General features: G+C 40.7%; 1 protein-coding gene across 1 annotated transcript; it reads right to left on the reverse strand.

The window, feature by feature from the left end:
* Positions 1 to 15,615: 15,615 nt before the first annotated feature.
* LOC138889654 (uncharacterized) lies at positions 15,616 to 16,982 on the reverse strand. Its single transcript, XM_070172988.1, has 4 exons — positions 16,233 to 16,982; positions 16,078 to 16,147; positions 15,824 to 16,014; positions 15,616 to 15,711 (listed from the first exon to the last, which is right to left on the reverse strand). The coding sequence occupies exons 1-4, from the start codon at positions 16,980 to 16,982 to the stop codon at positions 15,616 to 15,618; spliced, it is 1,107 nt and encodes a 368-aa protein (XP_070029089.1).
* Between the last annotated feature and the right edge of the window lie 1,950 nt (positions 16,983 to 18,932).

Consider the following 18,932-nt stretch of genomic DNA (forward strand, 5'->3'; position numbering starts at 1 on the left):
AAAGGACCGCAGAGGGTGGAAAAAGGGGTACTGAGGCGCTCCAGGGAAGAATCTGCAGGTTCGTTGGTCTGACTTCGGAATCCTATATCTTTTGATCTTCAAGGAATTATGAGATAATTCAAAAACAAAAGTTGTAGCTCTTCGTGTCTTGTTGCCAGAACAATAAAGAAATAGTCATTTGGACATCTGTAGAGAATGTTATGGCCAAAATACTAATACCTGTCTGTGCAGCCACTAGAAGTGCGGTCAGCGGAGGAATTTTGCGGTCAGCGATGGAAGTCCGCTGGGGCGATGATTTTTGGCTGTCAGCGGATATTGAAATTCCAAGAGGTGCACTATAAATACGAGATTTGGTATTTTATTTCATATTTTGACCCAGAGAGCTCGGATCTTGGCGATTTTTTAAAGGTTTTTTCAAGAAATTCATCGGGGTAAGTGATTCTAACTCAGATTTAGCTAAAATACATGAATCTATCATTGATTTTATCATTTGATTAGTGATTTGGGATGAAAATTTGGGGAAAATTTATGGAACTTCATAAAATGAACTTTTGGAATTTGAAAGCTGATTCGAAGTTGGAATTCAGTGAAACTAGTATGGTTAGTCTCATAATCGAGTGGGTTGTCATATTTTGAGACTTTGGTCGAATTTCAAGACGTGGGCCTGGGGCCCGGCTTTTTAGTTAATTGGCCTTAAGCTTAGTAATTTCTTATGGGATTGGTCCCTTTTGCTCGTGTTGATTGTATCGAATTGTTTGTGGCTATATTCGAGGCATTTGGAGGCCGGTTCAAGAGGCAAGGGCATTGCGGAGTAGAGGATTGACTAGATTGAGGTAAGCAATAATTGTAAATCTTGTCCTGAGGATTTGAAGCCCCGAATTTCACATCATTTCACTATTGTGAGGCGACGCACATGCTAGATGACGGACGTGTGGGCGTGCACCGTTAAGGATTGTGACTTGGTCTGTCCCGCAGCGATTATAGAGTTACATATTTTGATTTAAGCTGTATAATAGTTATATGTATTAGAAAGAATTCTTATAACTTGTGCTGAATGCCATGATTGGGGCCTTGTGCCTGTACTTTTTGGACCCTCAGAGGTATTTTGTTACTATCCTCACACTGTTTTGATTTGAAAGCATATCCTTAGTCATGACTTTATCAATTCATTGTTTCATTTAGTTTCATTACTCTATTTTAAAATATATGAAAGTTTTTTGGGTTGAGTTTCCTTGATTTTTCACTAAGATGCCCAAGTGGATTGTGAGATTGATGACTTAGAGAGGCCGAGGGCCTGATTGTGAGGATTATATATTTATGGATCGAGTTGCATGCCATAGTGATATATATAAATATATGGATCGGGCTGCATGCCGCAGTAATATATGTATTGGGCTGCACGCCGCAGTGATATAGCGCTTGGGTTGTAGGAGCCCCTCTGGAGTCTGCATACCCCTAGTGAGCGCAGTCGACTATATATATTTATAGATCGGGCTGCACGTCGCACCGGTTATTATAAGGTACCTATTGAGCATGAGTACTGAGTATGAGTGTTAATTGAGGAGTGTTGAGTCATGAGTGACTGAGAGGCTTGCCCGAGGGGCTATATATATACGAGTGATGCTTTGTCCCAGGGGCTTATTTTATGAAATTACTGTTTTCACTCCTCTTTATGCTGAGCCTCTATTGAAAATGTTGAACAAATGTTTTAAACAACTTTCATTGAAACTGGAGTTTTACAAGATGTTTGAAATTTTGTTACTGATTTGGCTTTGTTATTTCCATTGAGATTTTTATGTTATGAGGTGTATATGAGTGACCGAGATGTTTGCCCGAGGGGTTGTTTATGATTCATGTTTGCACAAGGGGCTGTATGTTTTTGCCCGAGGGAACGAATATGATTTTCATCACTTTGTGCATTGAACCTTTATTGAAACTGTTGGAAAGCATTTTCAAATGATTTTTACTAAAAATTGGATTTTAAATGAGATGATTTGACTTATATTCTGATTTGAAGGCATGTTGTGCTTACTGAGTTTATCATTATGTGGATTTATTTGTTTTCTACTGCTCAGTCTCTATTTACTTTTATTACTTACTGAGTTGGTGTACTCACATTACTCCCTACACCTTGTGTGCAGATCCAGGTATTTCTAAACCCGGTAGCGGGTGTTGATTACGCAGTGGTAGGTCCATCAGAGTTAGCAAGGTAGCTGCCTGGTGATCGCAGCCCTGTTTTTTTCCCTCCTTATCCTCCCTATTTAATCGGTTATTTCCATGCTATGTTAGTCTTGTTGTTGTTAGATGGTTGTAGTAGATGTTAATGACTAGTGACACCCCGATGTCGGACTTTTTTTCTACACTGTTGTTTTGATTTAAACACATTATGAAGGTTTATTGTTAATAAGCTTTGATTTTATCTTAAGAATGAAAATATTGATTGGTTTTGGAAATGTGTCGGCTTGCCTAGTACCACGTTAGGCACCATCACGATCGGGTTAGTTTTTGGATCGTGATCGTTCCATTCAAATATCATGATTTATGCGTTAAATCGCATATATAATCATGTGGTATAATCAAAAATTGATCAAAGTCTTTTACCCAATAGTTGTATGTGAAAATCCTCTCTCCTAATCACCTCATCTTGAGTATAGGGTTCTAAAATATGAAAATATGAAAATATGCAAATGCAACACAGGGTTCATGATTGTGAACTCTTGAAAATGTGGACAAACCATCACAACTGCGGCGCTTGATGAACCCAGGCAATGTCTCAAATGTGACCATGACTTCGCATTAGAGATCATGTGATCGCAAATGTGATCAAGCCTTCCCAGCTCCCTTATTGCAAAAGCGAACAAAATATTCGCAAATGTGAACTAGTTAGTCCCAAGCCCACCTCGCAGATGCAATCCTTTCCTCTCATATGCGAGGTTCACAAATGCAAATAGCATCTCGCATTTGCGAGACCTGAAGCATCAATCCAAAAACCAGCAAAACTGAAACTCTTCTAAACACTCTAAAACACGTATGAGACTCACCCGAGCTCTTCGGGCTAAACACAAGTCTAAAAATAGCATATTAACTCTCTCGTGCGATCAAAACATAAAATAACATCTAGAACCATGAATTTGACATCAAAATGCATGAAATTTACATTTAAACTCAAGAACTTCTAAAAATACAAGTACACGTCCGATTCCTATCAAATCAACTCCGAATGACGCCAAACTTTGTACATAAGTTCCAAATAAGAAAACGGACCTATTCCAAGTCCCAAAACAAAAATTCAAACTCGATATCCATAAAGTCAAAGCATAGTCAAACCTATAGATTTCTAAACCTTAATTGTCTACTTTCGGCAAAACAAGCCAAATTAATGTAGGGACCTCCAAATTAAATTTAGGGTATACACCTAAGTCCAAACTCATGATACAAACCTATTAGAGCCATCAAAAGACCATTCTTGGTCATTTTCACAAAAGTTAAACCTCGGTCAATATATCCAACTTAAGCTTTTAAAATGAGAATCACTCATCCAAATCAATCCCGAAACATTCAAAAATTTAATCTGACCATACATGCAAATCATACTTCACAATATGAAGTCACTCAACACCTCGGATAACTATACAAAATGCTAAATCTCATAACGATATGCCAACTCATTACAGTTATCATCATGCATCATCGAGATTTGGTAATAGTTTTGGATTTTGGCACACGAGCTCGAGTTGACTTTTGTTGAATTTTTGAAGTTTTATTAAAGATTGAATCTTTATTGATTGGTATTGCTTCATATCGTATTATTTGACTTACTTGAATGATGTTTGTCTTGTATTTGCATGACAAGAGGGTAGAGCGAGATTTTGACGCGATTTGAGGTTGAAGACTAGCCGGATAAGATAAGGTTCTTGCTTAGCTTTGCTTTGAGGGAGTTTTTTCTAATAAATGATAGTGTCTGCTGCATGCGGGGATGATGTATATGTGAGGTAAGGAGCGTATATGTATGCACCATGTGTATTCATGCTCGGGGTAAATTCTAGGTTACTTGAGGCCCTGTTGAATTGCGTGTTCTTCTTGACTTATGCTTTACTTGATTCATATGATAACATGAGCACAAATATCCATACTAGAGATTATAATCTTAGATTATTATATCATAATTGGACGTTATATACTATTCTTAATGTTGTTAACTTACTCGATTTAGTTGAGGTCATATTTTATATCATGAACACATATCTATATTCATTATTCTTGTGATACTTCAGTTTTCATATTCATGATAAAGATCATGCTTATATTTTGTTGAGATACCTGAACATTATGGTTCTTAAAATGTTGGCTTTGCCTATTAGTTAAAAAGTTATAGCTATCTCTCATGTGGAGTATTATTCTTAATCACTCTTCTTGATGTTATCTATGCTTCCCACCTTGCTTGGTATTATTTTATATATGGTTGGTGAGGAAGAGTGCACTGTACGAAGGGTATTTTTGTGCTTGATATGGCGAGTGATTTACTCACGAAGGGTATTTCTGTGCTACTTGGCATTATTACTATGATGAAAGGTGTTTCCGTACCTCTTGACATTTTTATTATTGCATGAAAGGTGTTTCTGTGCTTGGTAAAGAAGAGTGATATGATATTGGCACGGTTGGTATTTCCGATGAGTATGAGAGTTACTGGCATGAAAGGTGTTTCTCTGCATGCGAGGATGAGAGACATACATTATATTGTGTTATCCTTACCAACACATATACATTTATGCCTTTTATCTGGATTGTTATTGTTGATCTTGTTTGTTGTTATTACGTATATGTCTTCTATCCTGCCTTTTTAATGTTTTCCACATGCCTTCTATCCTATTTGTTACTCTTATTCATGTGTCATCTACCGTATTTGTTATTATCATCTACATGCCTCTAACTTATTTATTAGTATCATTTACATGTCTTTATTATTTTTTGTTGTTACATCAATTTCTTCTACCTTGGTTGTTGTTCTTACATCTGTGCCTTCTACCTTATCGTTTATGTTAGATATATGCCTTTTACCTGGTTTGGTATTGTTATACATATGTTTGGCGAGGATAAGATAAATGTATGAAGGGTGTTGCCATGTCATTTGATTTGACACGCATACATATTCTTTGTGATGATGAGATAAATGCACGTGGTGTTGTTGTGCAATTTGATTTGATATCCTGTACATATTCCTTTTATTATACGAATTTGTGGATATGGCTTATGTTGCTTTACAAATATCGTTTCTTCCTCACAAACTTGCTTTATTGATAAATGTTTGGTTGTTATATTTGTGAAACATGCTCATTATTTCTCTTATTTGCTCCTTTCACTATTACTTGTCTTTTCCCATGTTGGTTCTCTTGCTTATGAACTACACATGCTGTATTAGTGAGTAATTTTTGACTTAAATACCTCGCCATTACTTCACTGAGGTTAGTCAAGATACTTACGAAGTACATGGGTCAGTCGTACTCATACTACACTTCAGCATGTTGCGTTCAAAGTTTGGAGCTATGTGGTTGCGGAGTTCGAGGATGAGCATTGAAAACTTTAGCTTTCTAGCCATTAGCCGCCATCTTGTTAATGACAACTTAGATTTGTAATATTATTTATGTATTTTTCAAACATATGATGTATTTCTTCTTGCAAATGTTGTAAAATTCTAAATCGTAGTTGCTCATAACTTGTTCTACCGGATCTTGGGGTAGATGTACCTATACTTATACTCTTACTTATGTAATTATTGATGAACTTCTATTTGGATTATGCTTTATGTTAATTGGCTTACCTAGCAGGTTTACGATAGGTGACATCACGATTTGGTAAAATTTTGGGTCGTGACAATTTTGCTCTTGGTAGTTTAGGAGTTGTATTTCTGATTATGTATATTCCGAACAAATAATGTATTCTTCTTCATTTCAGTATTGTACTTATATTCTGAGTCGCTCATGAATTGTACTACCATTACTCGTATAGTTGTAATTTTTTTGCATTCTTATTTTATTATTTATTTGATGATTTTTTGTTCGAGTTGTGTTGCATATTGTTTGGCTTACCTAACGGGCTGGGTTAAGTGTCATCACGATATTTGTCGGATTTTGGGTCGTAATAATTTAGATGAACATCAGGCTCAACTGAAAGCTCTTTTTGAATTTTGAGCTTACCCACTGCCCCATTCTCGTGAGTCAGCGCCCGAGGCTCCTCGTCCTCCATGTGATTGTTCTGCCCCTGCGGAAGATGAAGGTTCTTCAAGTGATGGAGTAGATGCGATACAAACACTCTTGAATGATGTTTGTATTGTTAACTCTTTCTTGAACTATATTGTGCTACAGTTGGTACTTTTATAGACTAGTTGAGTTAGTATATCCTTGTTGAATGTTGTAGTTTGTGTTTTGGTTGGAAATTGAATGTTATGAGATTGTTGTAGTTGTGTTTGTTTGGAGATCATCGTGGAGATTGTTTTAGTGTTGGTAATCTAAGAGATTGTTTGATAAGCTATTTTGGTTTATTGGCAGCAATGTAGTGACGAATTGAGTTGTTTTGGATTCTATTTCTCTTTTGGGCAGGTGGATAACTGTAAAAACACTTAATGTGTCATATTTTTGCCAGAAAATCGACCAAAAACCGTCGAGTCAATTAGTTTCTTCAAAAATAAGACCCAAAAATTTAGAGAAACTGACCTAATTCAAAATTGAAGAAGTAATCCAAATAGCTTCCCACCCAACCACTTAAACTAACAATAGCCGATTGAGATATAATATATGCATATTTATGTATTATATATGTATAATTATGTATATTCTATGTATATGGCTAGAAAAAATAAACAACGAATATCGTCGGCTATTTGTGTAAAGATCCCTTCAAAATTTTACCTAGAATGTACCGCATCAATCGAACAAAATTGGTTGGTTAGTTGACTTCTTCTATTTCGAACAAAACAATCGATACTAGTCAGTTAATTTATTTTTTTAACAAAATAATTAATTTGGATTTACAGACATATCTTGTTCGGCTTTCTGTTTTATCCTTAGGTTGCATTTTAGGAAAGAACCAATGAAAAATTGGTTAAACAGACGGACCGATCCGCTTGGTTTCTGGTATCGACCTGAATTTTTCTTACTTATTTGTTTCGGTTGGTATTTCTTAGAAACTAACCGCTATCAGTCTATTGTATTGAATGGTTTCTAATTGTGTTTTAGTAGTTGCATCATTGCTTGTTCAGAGAGACCGGTATTATTGTTGATGGAACTTATTGAAGGATGATTTTTCCAATGCGTTTAATATAAATTTGTCGTTTACTTTTCTCTACTTGTTCAACTATATTATTATTGTTGTTGGTTGAAGGGCCCTCAATTGACTGTGCCTATTTAATGTGTACTGCTCGAGAGAGAGTACGTATTTAGGTAGTTGTTGAACAACATCACTCCTAACGTATTTGATAGAACAATATGGAGGGTTTAAAGGCGGAATTAGAGATAACGAAACATTGGTGCGATCATAGTGAGCGGTGGATTAGTGTCAGCTAGCGTAGTTCAAGAGAATATGTCTAGTAAATTATGGTAGTTGCTCGAGAGAGAGCTACGAAACTCAAAGTACTCACGATAGGTAGAGAATACTTAGGCGAATTTATAGGAAACGTAGCAGAGGAGATTCCGATAACAGTGAAAATCATTACTCTTGAATTTTCTAAATCTTGTCTCCAACGTTTGTGGTGTTAGTTATAAATTACTGCATTTTAATTACTTTGTTCTTAGATAGTAAGCACTCAATTGGTTATTTAATATTATTTCTCAAGATTTATTGTTTGAATTCGTGCGAAACTAGTGGTTGTAATTAGTAAATTAATTTCCTGTGGGATTTGATTCCGGACTTGTAAATCGAATTATATTTGCAACGACCGCTAGACCTCTTAGGAGGCATAGTTGGGCGGGTGATCACGCCCAACTATGCCTTATAAAAATGACAATGCGGACGTTGCAAATATAACCTGAGTATTCCGCCCAGGGTCGAATCCACAGAGAATTAACATATCAATCACAATCTTTAGAACTATTAAACTCTTGAGAACCAACTTCCCCAGACGTTTGAATCACCGTTGATGGTTTCTTTACTAACTAAGATTGCAAGTAAATAACAAGTTGTAAACTAAAATGCTAAGGTTGTAAACAATAATGAGAAAATGCTAAGGTAATGACTTCCCCTATTGATGGAATCCCTTCGGTTTATGCTTGATACAAATTGACCAACACACCTCTATCAATCTTGAACACTTTTCTTACCGTAAATCTCTCCCGAGTAATCACAGTAATATACTATTGCACTCTCCCGAGATACACTAGCTAGCTTTAATTAATACAGTTCACTTAAGATTTCACTCAAGGCTTCGTTATCCCTAATCCCGCCTTTAAACCCACAGTTATAGATCCCTCTTATACTTTGGGAGTAGTGTTGTTCAACAATAACCTAAATATGCACTCTCTCTCGAGTTATGCACACTAAATAGGCACAGCTAATTGAGGATCCTGTCAATTGACTACAACAAGAACATAGTTGAACAAATAAAGATTGAAACTAGCAATTTGTATTCACATAAACAAGAAGTTCATCCTTCAATAGGTTCCATCAAAACCTTAGACAAAGGATTTAGCTATTCATAACTATGGGTAAACAAACTAAGATAAGATTCATCATAAACTAGCAATAAAAATCGAAGAAAAAAAGAAAGATGTTTTGGGTGATCTCTAACAATTGTTCTTCTTTCCAAAAATACTCTCCAAAACAATACATGCCTCTCTTGGGCGGAGTCTAGTGTTTAAAATAGGGTTTTGGGCTAAAAATCCCGTGTTTTGCACTTTAGTCCCTAAACTTCCTCGCGCCTGCCGCGGTTCTGCCGCGGTCGCGGTGGAACCACGGCCAAACAGCTCCTCTGAATCTACTTCTGTCCCTGAGCAGTCTTCACCGTGGTTCTACCGTGGTCGCGGTGGAACCGCGGCAGAATCATTTCTCTGATTCTTCAGCCTGTTTTTGCGTGGTTCACTTGGGATATTTCACGGATGGCCTCTCTTTCTTCAATATTTGACTCCAAAAGTACTCCCTAGCTTTCCCTAGTCATATATAACCTGCAAGTCATGAAAAGTACTAATAAGAGCATTTAGTTATCACTTTTATTATCAAAACTATGCAAGAAGGCAGTTATTTAGGGCCTGAATATAGTTAAATTCACCTATTATCAACACTCCACACTTAAACCTTTGCTCGTCTTCGAGCAAGCTAAACCACACTTCTAAGCTTAACCATTTCATGCATTACCCCAAGTATGTCACACCCGCCATTTTGACGGAACCACCTAAGCAATGTGCCAGTCATACCCCATATGCAGACTCTACTGCCATGACATACTTGCGCTCACTCTAGTTACTCTAACAGAGGTGAAGACTTATTTTTCCTTCCCGAGTCACATTCCCTCACATCAAAAATCTGAGAGAAGTTCCACACGCATAAAATTCAAACACAAGGAACCGAAGATAGAAAGAATTCACTCACTCTCAGCAAAGAACATTCACATGCCACACAGACACACCATAAGCTTGCCCATAGTGTAGTACTCTACTAATCGAGCTGTTTTAGTCAAAGATCAAGAGGTCTTTATTTGGTTGTAATGTAGGCTAAGGGCCGGGTAGGATACATTTGGATGTAGTGACTAACCTCCTTAAGCACTTTTAATACACACTTCCTTTTATCTCAATTTCCCTGCTCAGCCTAATCATTCCTCCACATTTTTGTTTCACAGGTGACCCCTACTTTTCTTTAGGTGCAACTCGCTTCTTGTTTTTTTTAATGCCAGTGCACTATTCAAATGATTCATTCCTGATTCCCCTTTTTCTCGCTAACTCCCTACCACCCCACACTTTGACTTTTGTATGTTCCTTAGTGATTCAAGTGCTTCTCGGAGGTATATGTTCAAACAATCAGCTATTCAAACACAGGGATATAGGTCATTATAGGGTTATCAAAGAACAGGCTTCAAGCTCAAAAAGTTAACTATGGCAATATAGACAGGTGGATTCACCATTATATATAGGCTTACACAAAGAAATGCCTCAATCATCTCTAAAACCAAACAGCTTCTATTTCGCTTTGCAAACACACAGGGCAAGTTCTAGGTATCGCATGCAAGCACAGAATGCAAGTAAAATCTCACACACTTAGCATGTAACTCGTTCTGAATCAGTTTATCAACACACTCATACGAGCGTTCAAGCAAAGCAAGATGTGCAAAATTAAGGCATAGATTTACAAGTCCACAACTGAGCCTAGACGTCACACTCTCAAGTTCATTTTAGTTGTTTGCAGGTGTGTACATCCAGGGTAGCATTCTAGCCTTTACCCATCTTACTCCTAACTACAAAAGCAAAATCTACCTAACCCGGTTCAAGAAAAACACTTGGAAAAGAACCATGGCCAAAAGAAAAACCAAGGGGGACTTACTACACTGCCTAAAAAGGAGAAAAAAAAATAAAGAAAAGAAAACTTCATGGACTACTTCCCTCAAGAGTACTTGTCCAAGTGGTCCGTCCTCAGGAAGAGTCTTCTACCTTTTTTTTATCCAATTTGGACCCTCAAGAGACCCGTCGACAAGTGTCCGTCGTTGGGCCAAGTCAGACTCCTCATATAAGTACAGTCAATTGTGTACAACAACATCAATTTCATGCTACAGCACACACAATGTCTATTTACAGTACACATATCACTAAAGAAAGTCTCTCACCCCACACTTAAAGTCATGGCATGTCCCCATGTCAAATCACGAAGGTAAAGAGCAGAAGGGTAAGAAGACTTCCCTGAGACTCAATCAGAGTCAGAGACTGTGCTAGGATCCACATGGCAAGCTCTCCCCAAAGCACGGAACCAGGACATGAACCGACTCTCAGACCTGGCCTGCCTTTGAGACATGGCATCCATACGCGTGTGTAGGCCCTCCACCGAGGTACGAAGATCGGAGACCTCTTCCTCCATAGAACACAACATAGGATGGGTGGACTGTGATCTGGATAAGCCAGACCCAGCATGGGGGCACCGAGAGGGACCGGCACTGTCATAGGATCTCCTGGATGGTGCCATAAGAACCGGGTCATCATCCTCATCATCGATCTCAATAGTGGTGCGTGCACCCCTACACACTCTGATGCTTGAAGCTTTGAAGGCTGCTTTAGGGCTCCATCAGCAGGATTTGTGGGGACATTCTTCCGCAGGCACAATGTAGTCACCAGGGAGGGAAAGTAGAATCCTTTTGACCTCAGCGGGGACCGTATGATCATTTCGTCACCAATAAGCCTTGCCGCATCAAAATCCTTCTTTGTGACGAAGCACCACGTCAAAAGGGCTCTTTGGAAGTTCACATCAATCGTATTGCTTGAGGGCAAGAACCGGCTACAAATGACAGTGAGCCAACACTTAGCCAAATGGGTGAACGAATTGGAGTTCAGGGTGATGTGGTCACGTATCCAGATTGGTTGCCCTCTGCGCAGAGTACATCAGTCATAGTATCCCAAGTGACACCTGGGGCGTCCTGGTAATAGTCGACGTCACCAGCAAACCGGGGCAGCCGCAATACCTGTCGAATAGTTACCACTGAGGCATCTACCCATGTGCCTCGCACAGTCACCTCCCGCAGCATATGAGCTGGGCAGTTCGCGTAGAACTCCCGTACAAGCATCATGTTCACCGTTTCAGGTTCATCAAATAAGAACTCCATTTCCCTCCGCCGGATTTCCTCATACATCTCCTCCTTTTCTGCACGGAGGGCTGCCCTGTCAATCGGTATTTCAGGGATGAAGCTCTTTGAGGCCTTGGCATGAAAGTCGTCCTCTGCCACTTCGGATTCGAACCTAGAAGCATCATAAGTAGGCTGTTGGGACATGCCTGCCGATCTCTTCTGCTTCTTACGAGCCATATGACCTGCAAAGAATATAGAAGAACCATCAAATATATCCTACATGTGCCAGCCGAACGGTTACTCAAACTTCACCACCCGATGACACCAAATAATATCTCCCATTTATTCCATTTAGACACTATGCCAAACCCTCAACTCATGATGTGTTCAAAGTTACAATCTCCACAATGGCCCCACAAGCATACAACACCCCACACTTACTCCTTCAAGTGAGTCACATTAAAAATAACACCACCATTTACCCAATACAATACCACCACAATCTAGGGTAGGCCCAAACTGCCTCAAAATAGCACCACAAACCCCAAATTCCCAGCCAAAAAGGTCCCACCACCAAGCTATACCGCAGAAATTACTTCTAGGCCTCCAAAACATCTAAACAACCCCCACAATCGAAGTAGAAGAAAGACCCAACCATTTTAGTACGAAATAAATCCACAAGAAGCAAATACAATAATAAAACAAAGAGAAGAAGTAAAAATTGAAAGGAAATCTACATTATTCCTGCCTAGGGTTTAACTAAATAAGTTTAAATCAAATTTACACTAAGTTAGAAGATGAAATAGAGAGAGAGAGAGAGAGAGAGAGAAACTTACTTGTTTTGTTGAGGGAAAGTGGGTGGTGAAGGTGAAAAGTAGGGGAGGATGATAATGAAGTTTTGTGAAGATGAGAGGAGAAGAGAGAAGATAGAGAGAGGTTAGAGAGAAATTAGAGAGAGAGGAGTGGGGGGGTTATTTTTTGTTTGTGGTTCTGGGCTGGTGGGAGAGGGTTTAGTGGTAGGTGGGAGGATATTTTGTTTAAAGGGGAAAAGAAAATAAATTAAAACAAAACAGAAAAAGAAAAAAAAATTACCTGGACCCCGTCTGCGTCTGCCGCGGTTCTGCCCCGGTTGTGGTAGGACCACGGTAGGCCAAGTTCAGATGGCCCTCTTGACCGCGGTTTGACCGTGGTCGCGGTGCAACCGCGATGGCGTGGGTTCAGAGATGCCCATCTCTGATTCTGATGCCCTTTTTTTTAATTTTATTTTAAGAAGAGTTACACTTACAACAATTTCATGGGTTGCCTCCCATGTAGCGCCTGATTTAACGTCGCGGCACGACCCAGATGAGTGCAGTTAAAGCTCGCTCGACCTCCGTGGTTCAGTCAACTGCAGTTGAGACCCTTCCTTGGGCTCGCTCATACCCACATATAACTTCAATCTCTGACCATTGACTCTAAATGTACGAGAGTCATTCTCAGTGGCAACGTCAACCGCTCCTGACTGGAAAACTTCAACTACTCGAAATGGTCCAGACCATCGTGACTTTAGCTTACCCGGGAACAACCTCAGTCTTGAGTTGTATAGCAATACCATGTCCCTAGGTTTGAAATTTCGCTCAACAATGTTCTAATCGTGTAGCCTCTTCATTCTCTCTTTGTACAGCCTTGTGCTCTCAAAAGCAAGATACCTGAACTCCTCGAGCTCATGCAATTCTGTGACTCTTGACATGTCCGCAGCTTTCATATCTAAGTTTAGTTGTTTCAGTGCCCACCACGCTTTATGCTCGAGTTCTACAGGTAGGTGACAGGCCTTCCCAAACACTAACTTGTATGGTGACATACCAATTGGTGTCTTGAAAGCTGTTCTGTAGGCCCAGAGTGCATCATCTAGCTTCCTTGCCCAATCAGTTCTTGTGGCGTTCACAGTTTTCGTTAAAACACTCTTGATTTCCCTATTGGATACCTCAACATGTCCACTAGTTTACGGGTGGTATGGAGTAGCCACCTTGTGGCGCACATCGTATTTTATAAGCAACTTCTCGAAGGCTCTATTGCAAAAGTGAGTGCCTCCGTCGCTGATAATCGCACGTGGTGTCCCAAATCGGGTGAATATGTTTTTCTTTAGAAACCCCACCACCACTTTCGCATCATTGGTGGGCAACGTTATAGCTTTCACCCACTTGGACACATAGTCTACAGCAACAAGGATGTACTTATTGCCATAGGAGCTGACGAAGGGACCCATGAAATCAATCCCCCAGACATCAAACACTTCTATCTCCTGAATTGGGTTCATGGGCATATCGTGGCACCGGGAAATGTTCCCGGTGCGTTGACATTCATTACAACCCTTCACCCATGAGTGAGCATCTTTAAACACAGTCGGCCAGAAAAATCCGGCTTCTAGCACCTTTGCTGCTGTCCTGATCCCTCCAAAGTGTCCACCATAAGTCGATGCATGACAAGCCTGCAAAATAGAAGATTGTTCTATCTCGGAGACGCATCTCCGGATTATGTTATCCAGGCATATTCGAAAGAGATAGGGCTCATCCCAATAGTACAAGCGGCTTTCACGAAAAAATCGTTCCTCTAGGCCGATGAAAGGTCGTGAGGAACTATACCACTGGCCAGGTAATTGGCCAAGTCTGCATACCATGGCGCTTCCTGATGAGTGGTGGCGAGCAGTTGCTCGTCCGGAAAATTTCTAGAATTTCCTCAACTTCAATTGCATTTTCAGCTCCCTCAAGTCGTGATAGGTGATCAGCGACTTGTTTCTCTGTGCCCTTGCGGTCACGTATTTCAAGATCAAACTCTTGCAGCAGCAACACCCAACGAATCAGGCGTGGCTTATAGTCTTTCTTTTCTATTAAGTACCTGAGAGCGGCATGGTCAATGTAGACGATTACCTTTGATCCTATCAGGTAGGATCGGAACTTGTCGAATGCGAACACCACAGCTAGCATCTCCTTTTCAGTCACCGTATAGTTCAACTAGGCTTCACTCAGCGTTCTGCTGGCATAGTAGATTGGGTGAATCAATTTGTCCTTTCGCTGGCCCAGCACTGCCCCCACTGTGTAGTCACTAGCATCACACATTAGTTCGAATGGTTGCTCCCAGTTGGGGGCAACAATGATGGGTGTTGTGACCAGCCTCTGCTTCAACTCCTCAAACGCTACCGTGAAATTATCAGAAAATACAAACGGATGATCTTTCTCTAATAACTTACAGAGAGGTTTGGTGATTTTAGAGAAGTCTTTTATGAACCGCCGGTAGAAACCGGCATGTCCAAGAAAACTTCTGATTGCTTTGACCGAAGTTGGTGGAGGCAGCTTTGCTATTACATCAACCTTTGCTCGATCTACTTCTATTCCCTTGCTTGACACCCGGTGCCCCAAGACTATACCTTCTTGTACCATGAAATGGCACTTCTCCCAGTTCAGCACCAGATTAGTGTCGATACACCATTTCAGCACACGCGTCAGATTCACCAGGCACTCATCAAATGAACTTCCCACCACTGAGAAGTCATCCATGAACACCTCCATTATATCCTCAACCATGTCAGTGAATATGGCCATCATGCACTGTTGGAATGTGGCGGGTGCATTGCATAGGCCAAAGGGCATCCTCCTAAAGGCATAAATGCCATAAGGGCATGTGAAGGAGGTCTTCTCTCGGTCCTCAGGTGCAATGGAAATCTGATTGTATCCTGGTCTTTCCAGGTGGCTAGATTCAACTTTCGATAATCCATGCAAATTCTCCAGCCTATGACAGTTCTCGTTGAGATTAGTTCATTGTTGTCATTCTTCACAACCGTCATGCCACCCTTCTTAGGCACACATTGAACTGGGCTAACCTAGCTGCTGTCAGAGATTGGGAAAATAATTCCCGTATCTAACCACTTTATCACCTCCTTCTTCACCACTTCCTTCATATTTGGGTTCAGCCTCCTCTGATGTTCCCTGGAAGTTTGTGCCCCTTTTCCAGCAGAATCTTATGCATGCAGTAAGCGGGGCTGATCCCCTTGATGTCTTCCATGGTCCACCCAATGGCGGTTTTGCACTCCTTCAATACCTGTAGAAGCTGTTGGACCTGCACATCTAACAAACCAGATGAGATAATAACAGGTAGAGTGGAGTCAGGTCCCAGAAATTCATACCTGAGGTGGCCTGGCAATGGCTTTAGTTCCAGCTTCGGTGGTTCTTCAATGGATGGCTTAGCTGGAGGAGTCTCCCTATTTTCTTCTAAGTGTTGGGGCTCAAACTCTAGATTTATTTCCCAAGACACTCTACCTTCCAGTGCCAACACCTATTCTGCCAAGTTCTCACTATTCACTTCCTCTAAATTCGTCAAACATGCAGCTAGGGGATCCTCAACCGTCAACACTTCATCATCAGACTGTACGATTACATCCACGGCATCAATAAGAGAGCAATTGGCGAACTCACTTGGTCGCCTCATAGATTTCTGCACATTGAAATACAATCTCTTCGTCATTGAGCCTCATCTTAAGTTCCCCGGTCTCACAATCAATAAGAGCTCTCCCTGTGGCCAAGAATGGTCTTCCTAAGATGATAGGAATTTCTTCATCTACTTTGCAATCCAATATCACAAAATCTGCAGGGAACACGAATTTCCCCACCTGAATAAGTACATCATCAAGGATCCCAAATGGACGCTTCACAGTCCTGTCAGCCAGCTGCAACAACATAGAGGTGGGTCTAGCTCTCCCAATGCCCAACCTTTTGTTAATGACCAGGGGCATAAGATTAATGTTGGCCCCTAAATCACAAAGTGCTTTCGCAAAAGCAAAGTTTCCAATAGTGCATGGAATAGTAAAACTCCCTGGATCGGAGAGCTTTTCAGCAACAGGTCTAGTTACCACTGGACTGCACGTCTGAGTAAGTGTCACTGTGGCCAAGACTTCGAAGTCAAATTTCCGGGACATTAAATCTTTCATCATTTTTGCGTATCCAGGCATCTCTTTTAAAGCTTCAATCAATGGAATATTAACCTGAATTTGCTTGAGCATCTCAAAGAACTTTTTGTACTGCTCCTCCTTTTGATGCTTGGCCAACCTCTGTGGAAATGGAGCAGGAGGTCTTTTCTTCCCAATCTCTTGGGACTTTTCTTTCTCAGCTACTATCTCTACTACCGGCTCTTCAACTGCTTCAGCAACTTTCTCGGTCTCTTGCTGAGTATTCTTTTCTTCCTGAGCAGACTGGATTGTCATATCTATCAGCCTTGTGGAATCATTTAGCTCAATGGGTACCTAAATGAGTGTCGCATCCTGTATATTGTCACGAGCTCTCTCCTGCTCTACATCAAGATCCCTGCCATTACGGAGACTCATCGCCATCAGCTGCTTCGGGCCATGATCTTTAGGATTAATTTCGGTATCTGCAGGTAATGTCCCCTGAGGACAATTGTTCAGAGACATTGAAATTTGGCCTAATTTCACTTCAATATTTTGATTGCTGCGTCATGTGCATCTACTCTTTCATTTATTTTTGCATTGGACCCAATCACCTGCTGCATCATTGCTTCAAGTCTTGTGAACCCATCTTCTTGCCTTCCACCATGTTGTTGCTGAGGTGAGAGATACCCTTGTTGTTGACTGTTGTACCCCTGTGACCTTGGATAAGGTGCCATATTGTTGGGGGGTCTCATACCTCTCATGTTTCCAGTATTGTACTGTGGCTGAGGTGGTCTATATGGCTGATGAGTTTGCTGACCCCAGTTCTGATTACCCTGTCTCTGGCCTCCATAGTTTGACATATAGTTCATGTCCTCAGGGTGCTGCTGATGATGATCATGTTCAGCATTCCACGGATTACCAATTGGCTGACTAATGCAAGATGTTCACAAGCCCCCATTGGTGGTATCTACAATGTGCACTTGCTATTTCTGCCCCGATTCCTCCATTTTTTTTGTGAGTATGCTCATCTGTGTCAAAAGGGTCTCCACATTTTCAGCCATGGAATTTGATGGGTCAAAAGGCACTGAGTGTACCACTGGAGTGATAGGTGCATTCCTCGTCGTCCACCCCGAATTTTGAGCCATTTTGTCAAGCAGACTCTGACCTTCTCTCCAAGTTTTGCTCAAAAATGCCCCACCAGCTGAGGCATCTACAATGTTCTTCATGCTATCTGACAGTCCCATGTAAAACCGTTGTCCCAACATCTGATCTGGAATACCATGGTGTGGACATATAACCAACATTCATTTAAACCAGCTCCATGTCTCATGCAGTGTCTCTATTGGTTTCTGTTTAAAGCTCACGATCTCATCAATTTGTCGAGCTGTTTTGTTGGGCGGGTGGAACTTGATGTGAAATTGCTTGACTAGCTCATCCCAAGTTTCTATAGAGTTTATGGGGAGTGAGTTTAGCCAAGCAGCTCCTGTCATCGAGAATGGAAATAATAATAGTTTGATTGATTCAGGAGTTACGTTGGGTTGCCTTTGAGTTTTGCAAATCGATAGGAAGTTCTTCAAGTGCTGCTGAGGATCTTTGGCTAGTGTCCCAGAAAATAATCCCTTGTTTTGCAGCAAGTGCAGCATGTTGTTCGTGATCTGGAACGATTCAGCTTGTATCGCAGGCACAACAATGGCAGTGGCCAGATTGTCAGCTGTGGGTTGTGCCCAGTCATATAGTGCAGCCTCAGGCACAGGAAGTGCCCTATCTCTGACGTTTCCGTTGACGTTGTCTACGTCACCCATGTCAATTTCGAGGTTGTGTGTTTGATGAGGTTGTTGAAGTCTTTTGTTGGCACGATTCAATATCCGGAATGTTTTCTCTGGGTCTAAGAGTCCTTCAAGTACTTCTCCAGTCCTCGTAGAGTTTCTAGGCATACACCTGTGCAACCACGTCAACAACCGTCAAAACTTTTCAATCAAATCTTGGTATAGAGAAGACTGACTATACTAAGAATTTGTTGTATTTCTATCAATGGTAATTGATAATTCCGTTAATTCCCCGGCAACGGCACCAAAATTTGATCACGCTCAACTATGGCTTATAAAAAGGACAATGCGGATGTTGCAAATATAACCTGAGTATTCCGCCCAGGGTCGAATCCACAGAGAATTAACCTATCAATCACAATCTTTAGAACTACTAAACTCTTGAGAACCAACTTCCCCAGACGTTTGAATCACCGTTGATGGTTTCTTTACTAACTAA

Source organism: Nicotiana sylvestris, chromosome 4 (genome assembly GCF_000393655.2).
Source record: "Nicotiana sylvestris chromosome 4, ASM39365v2, whole genome shotgun sequence".
Classification (NCBI taxonomy): Eukaryota; Viridiplantae; Streptophyta; class Magnoliopsida; order Solanales; family Solanaceae; genus Nicotiana; species Nicotiana sylvestris.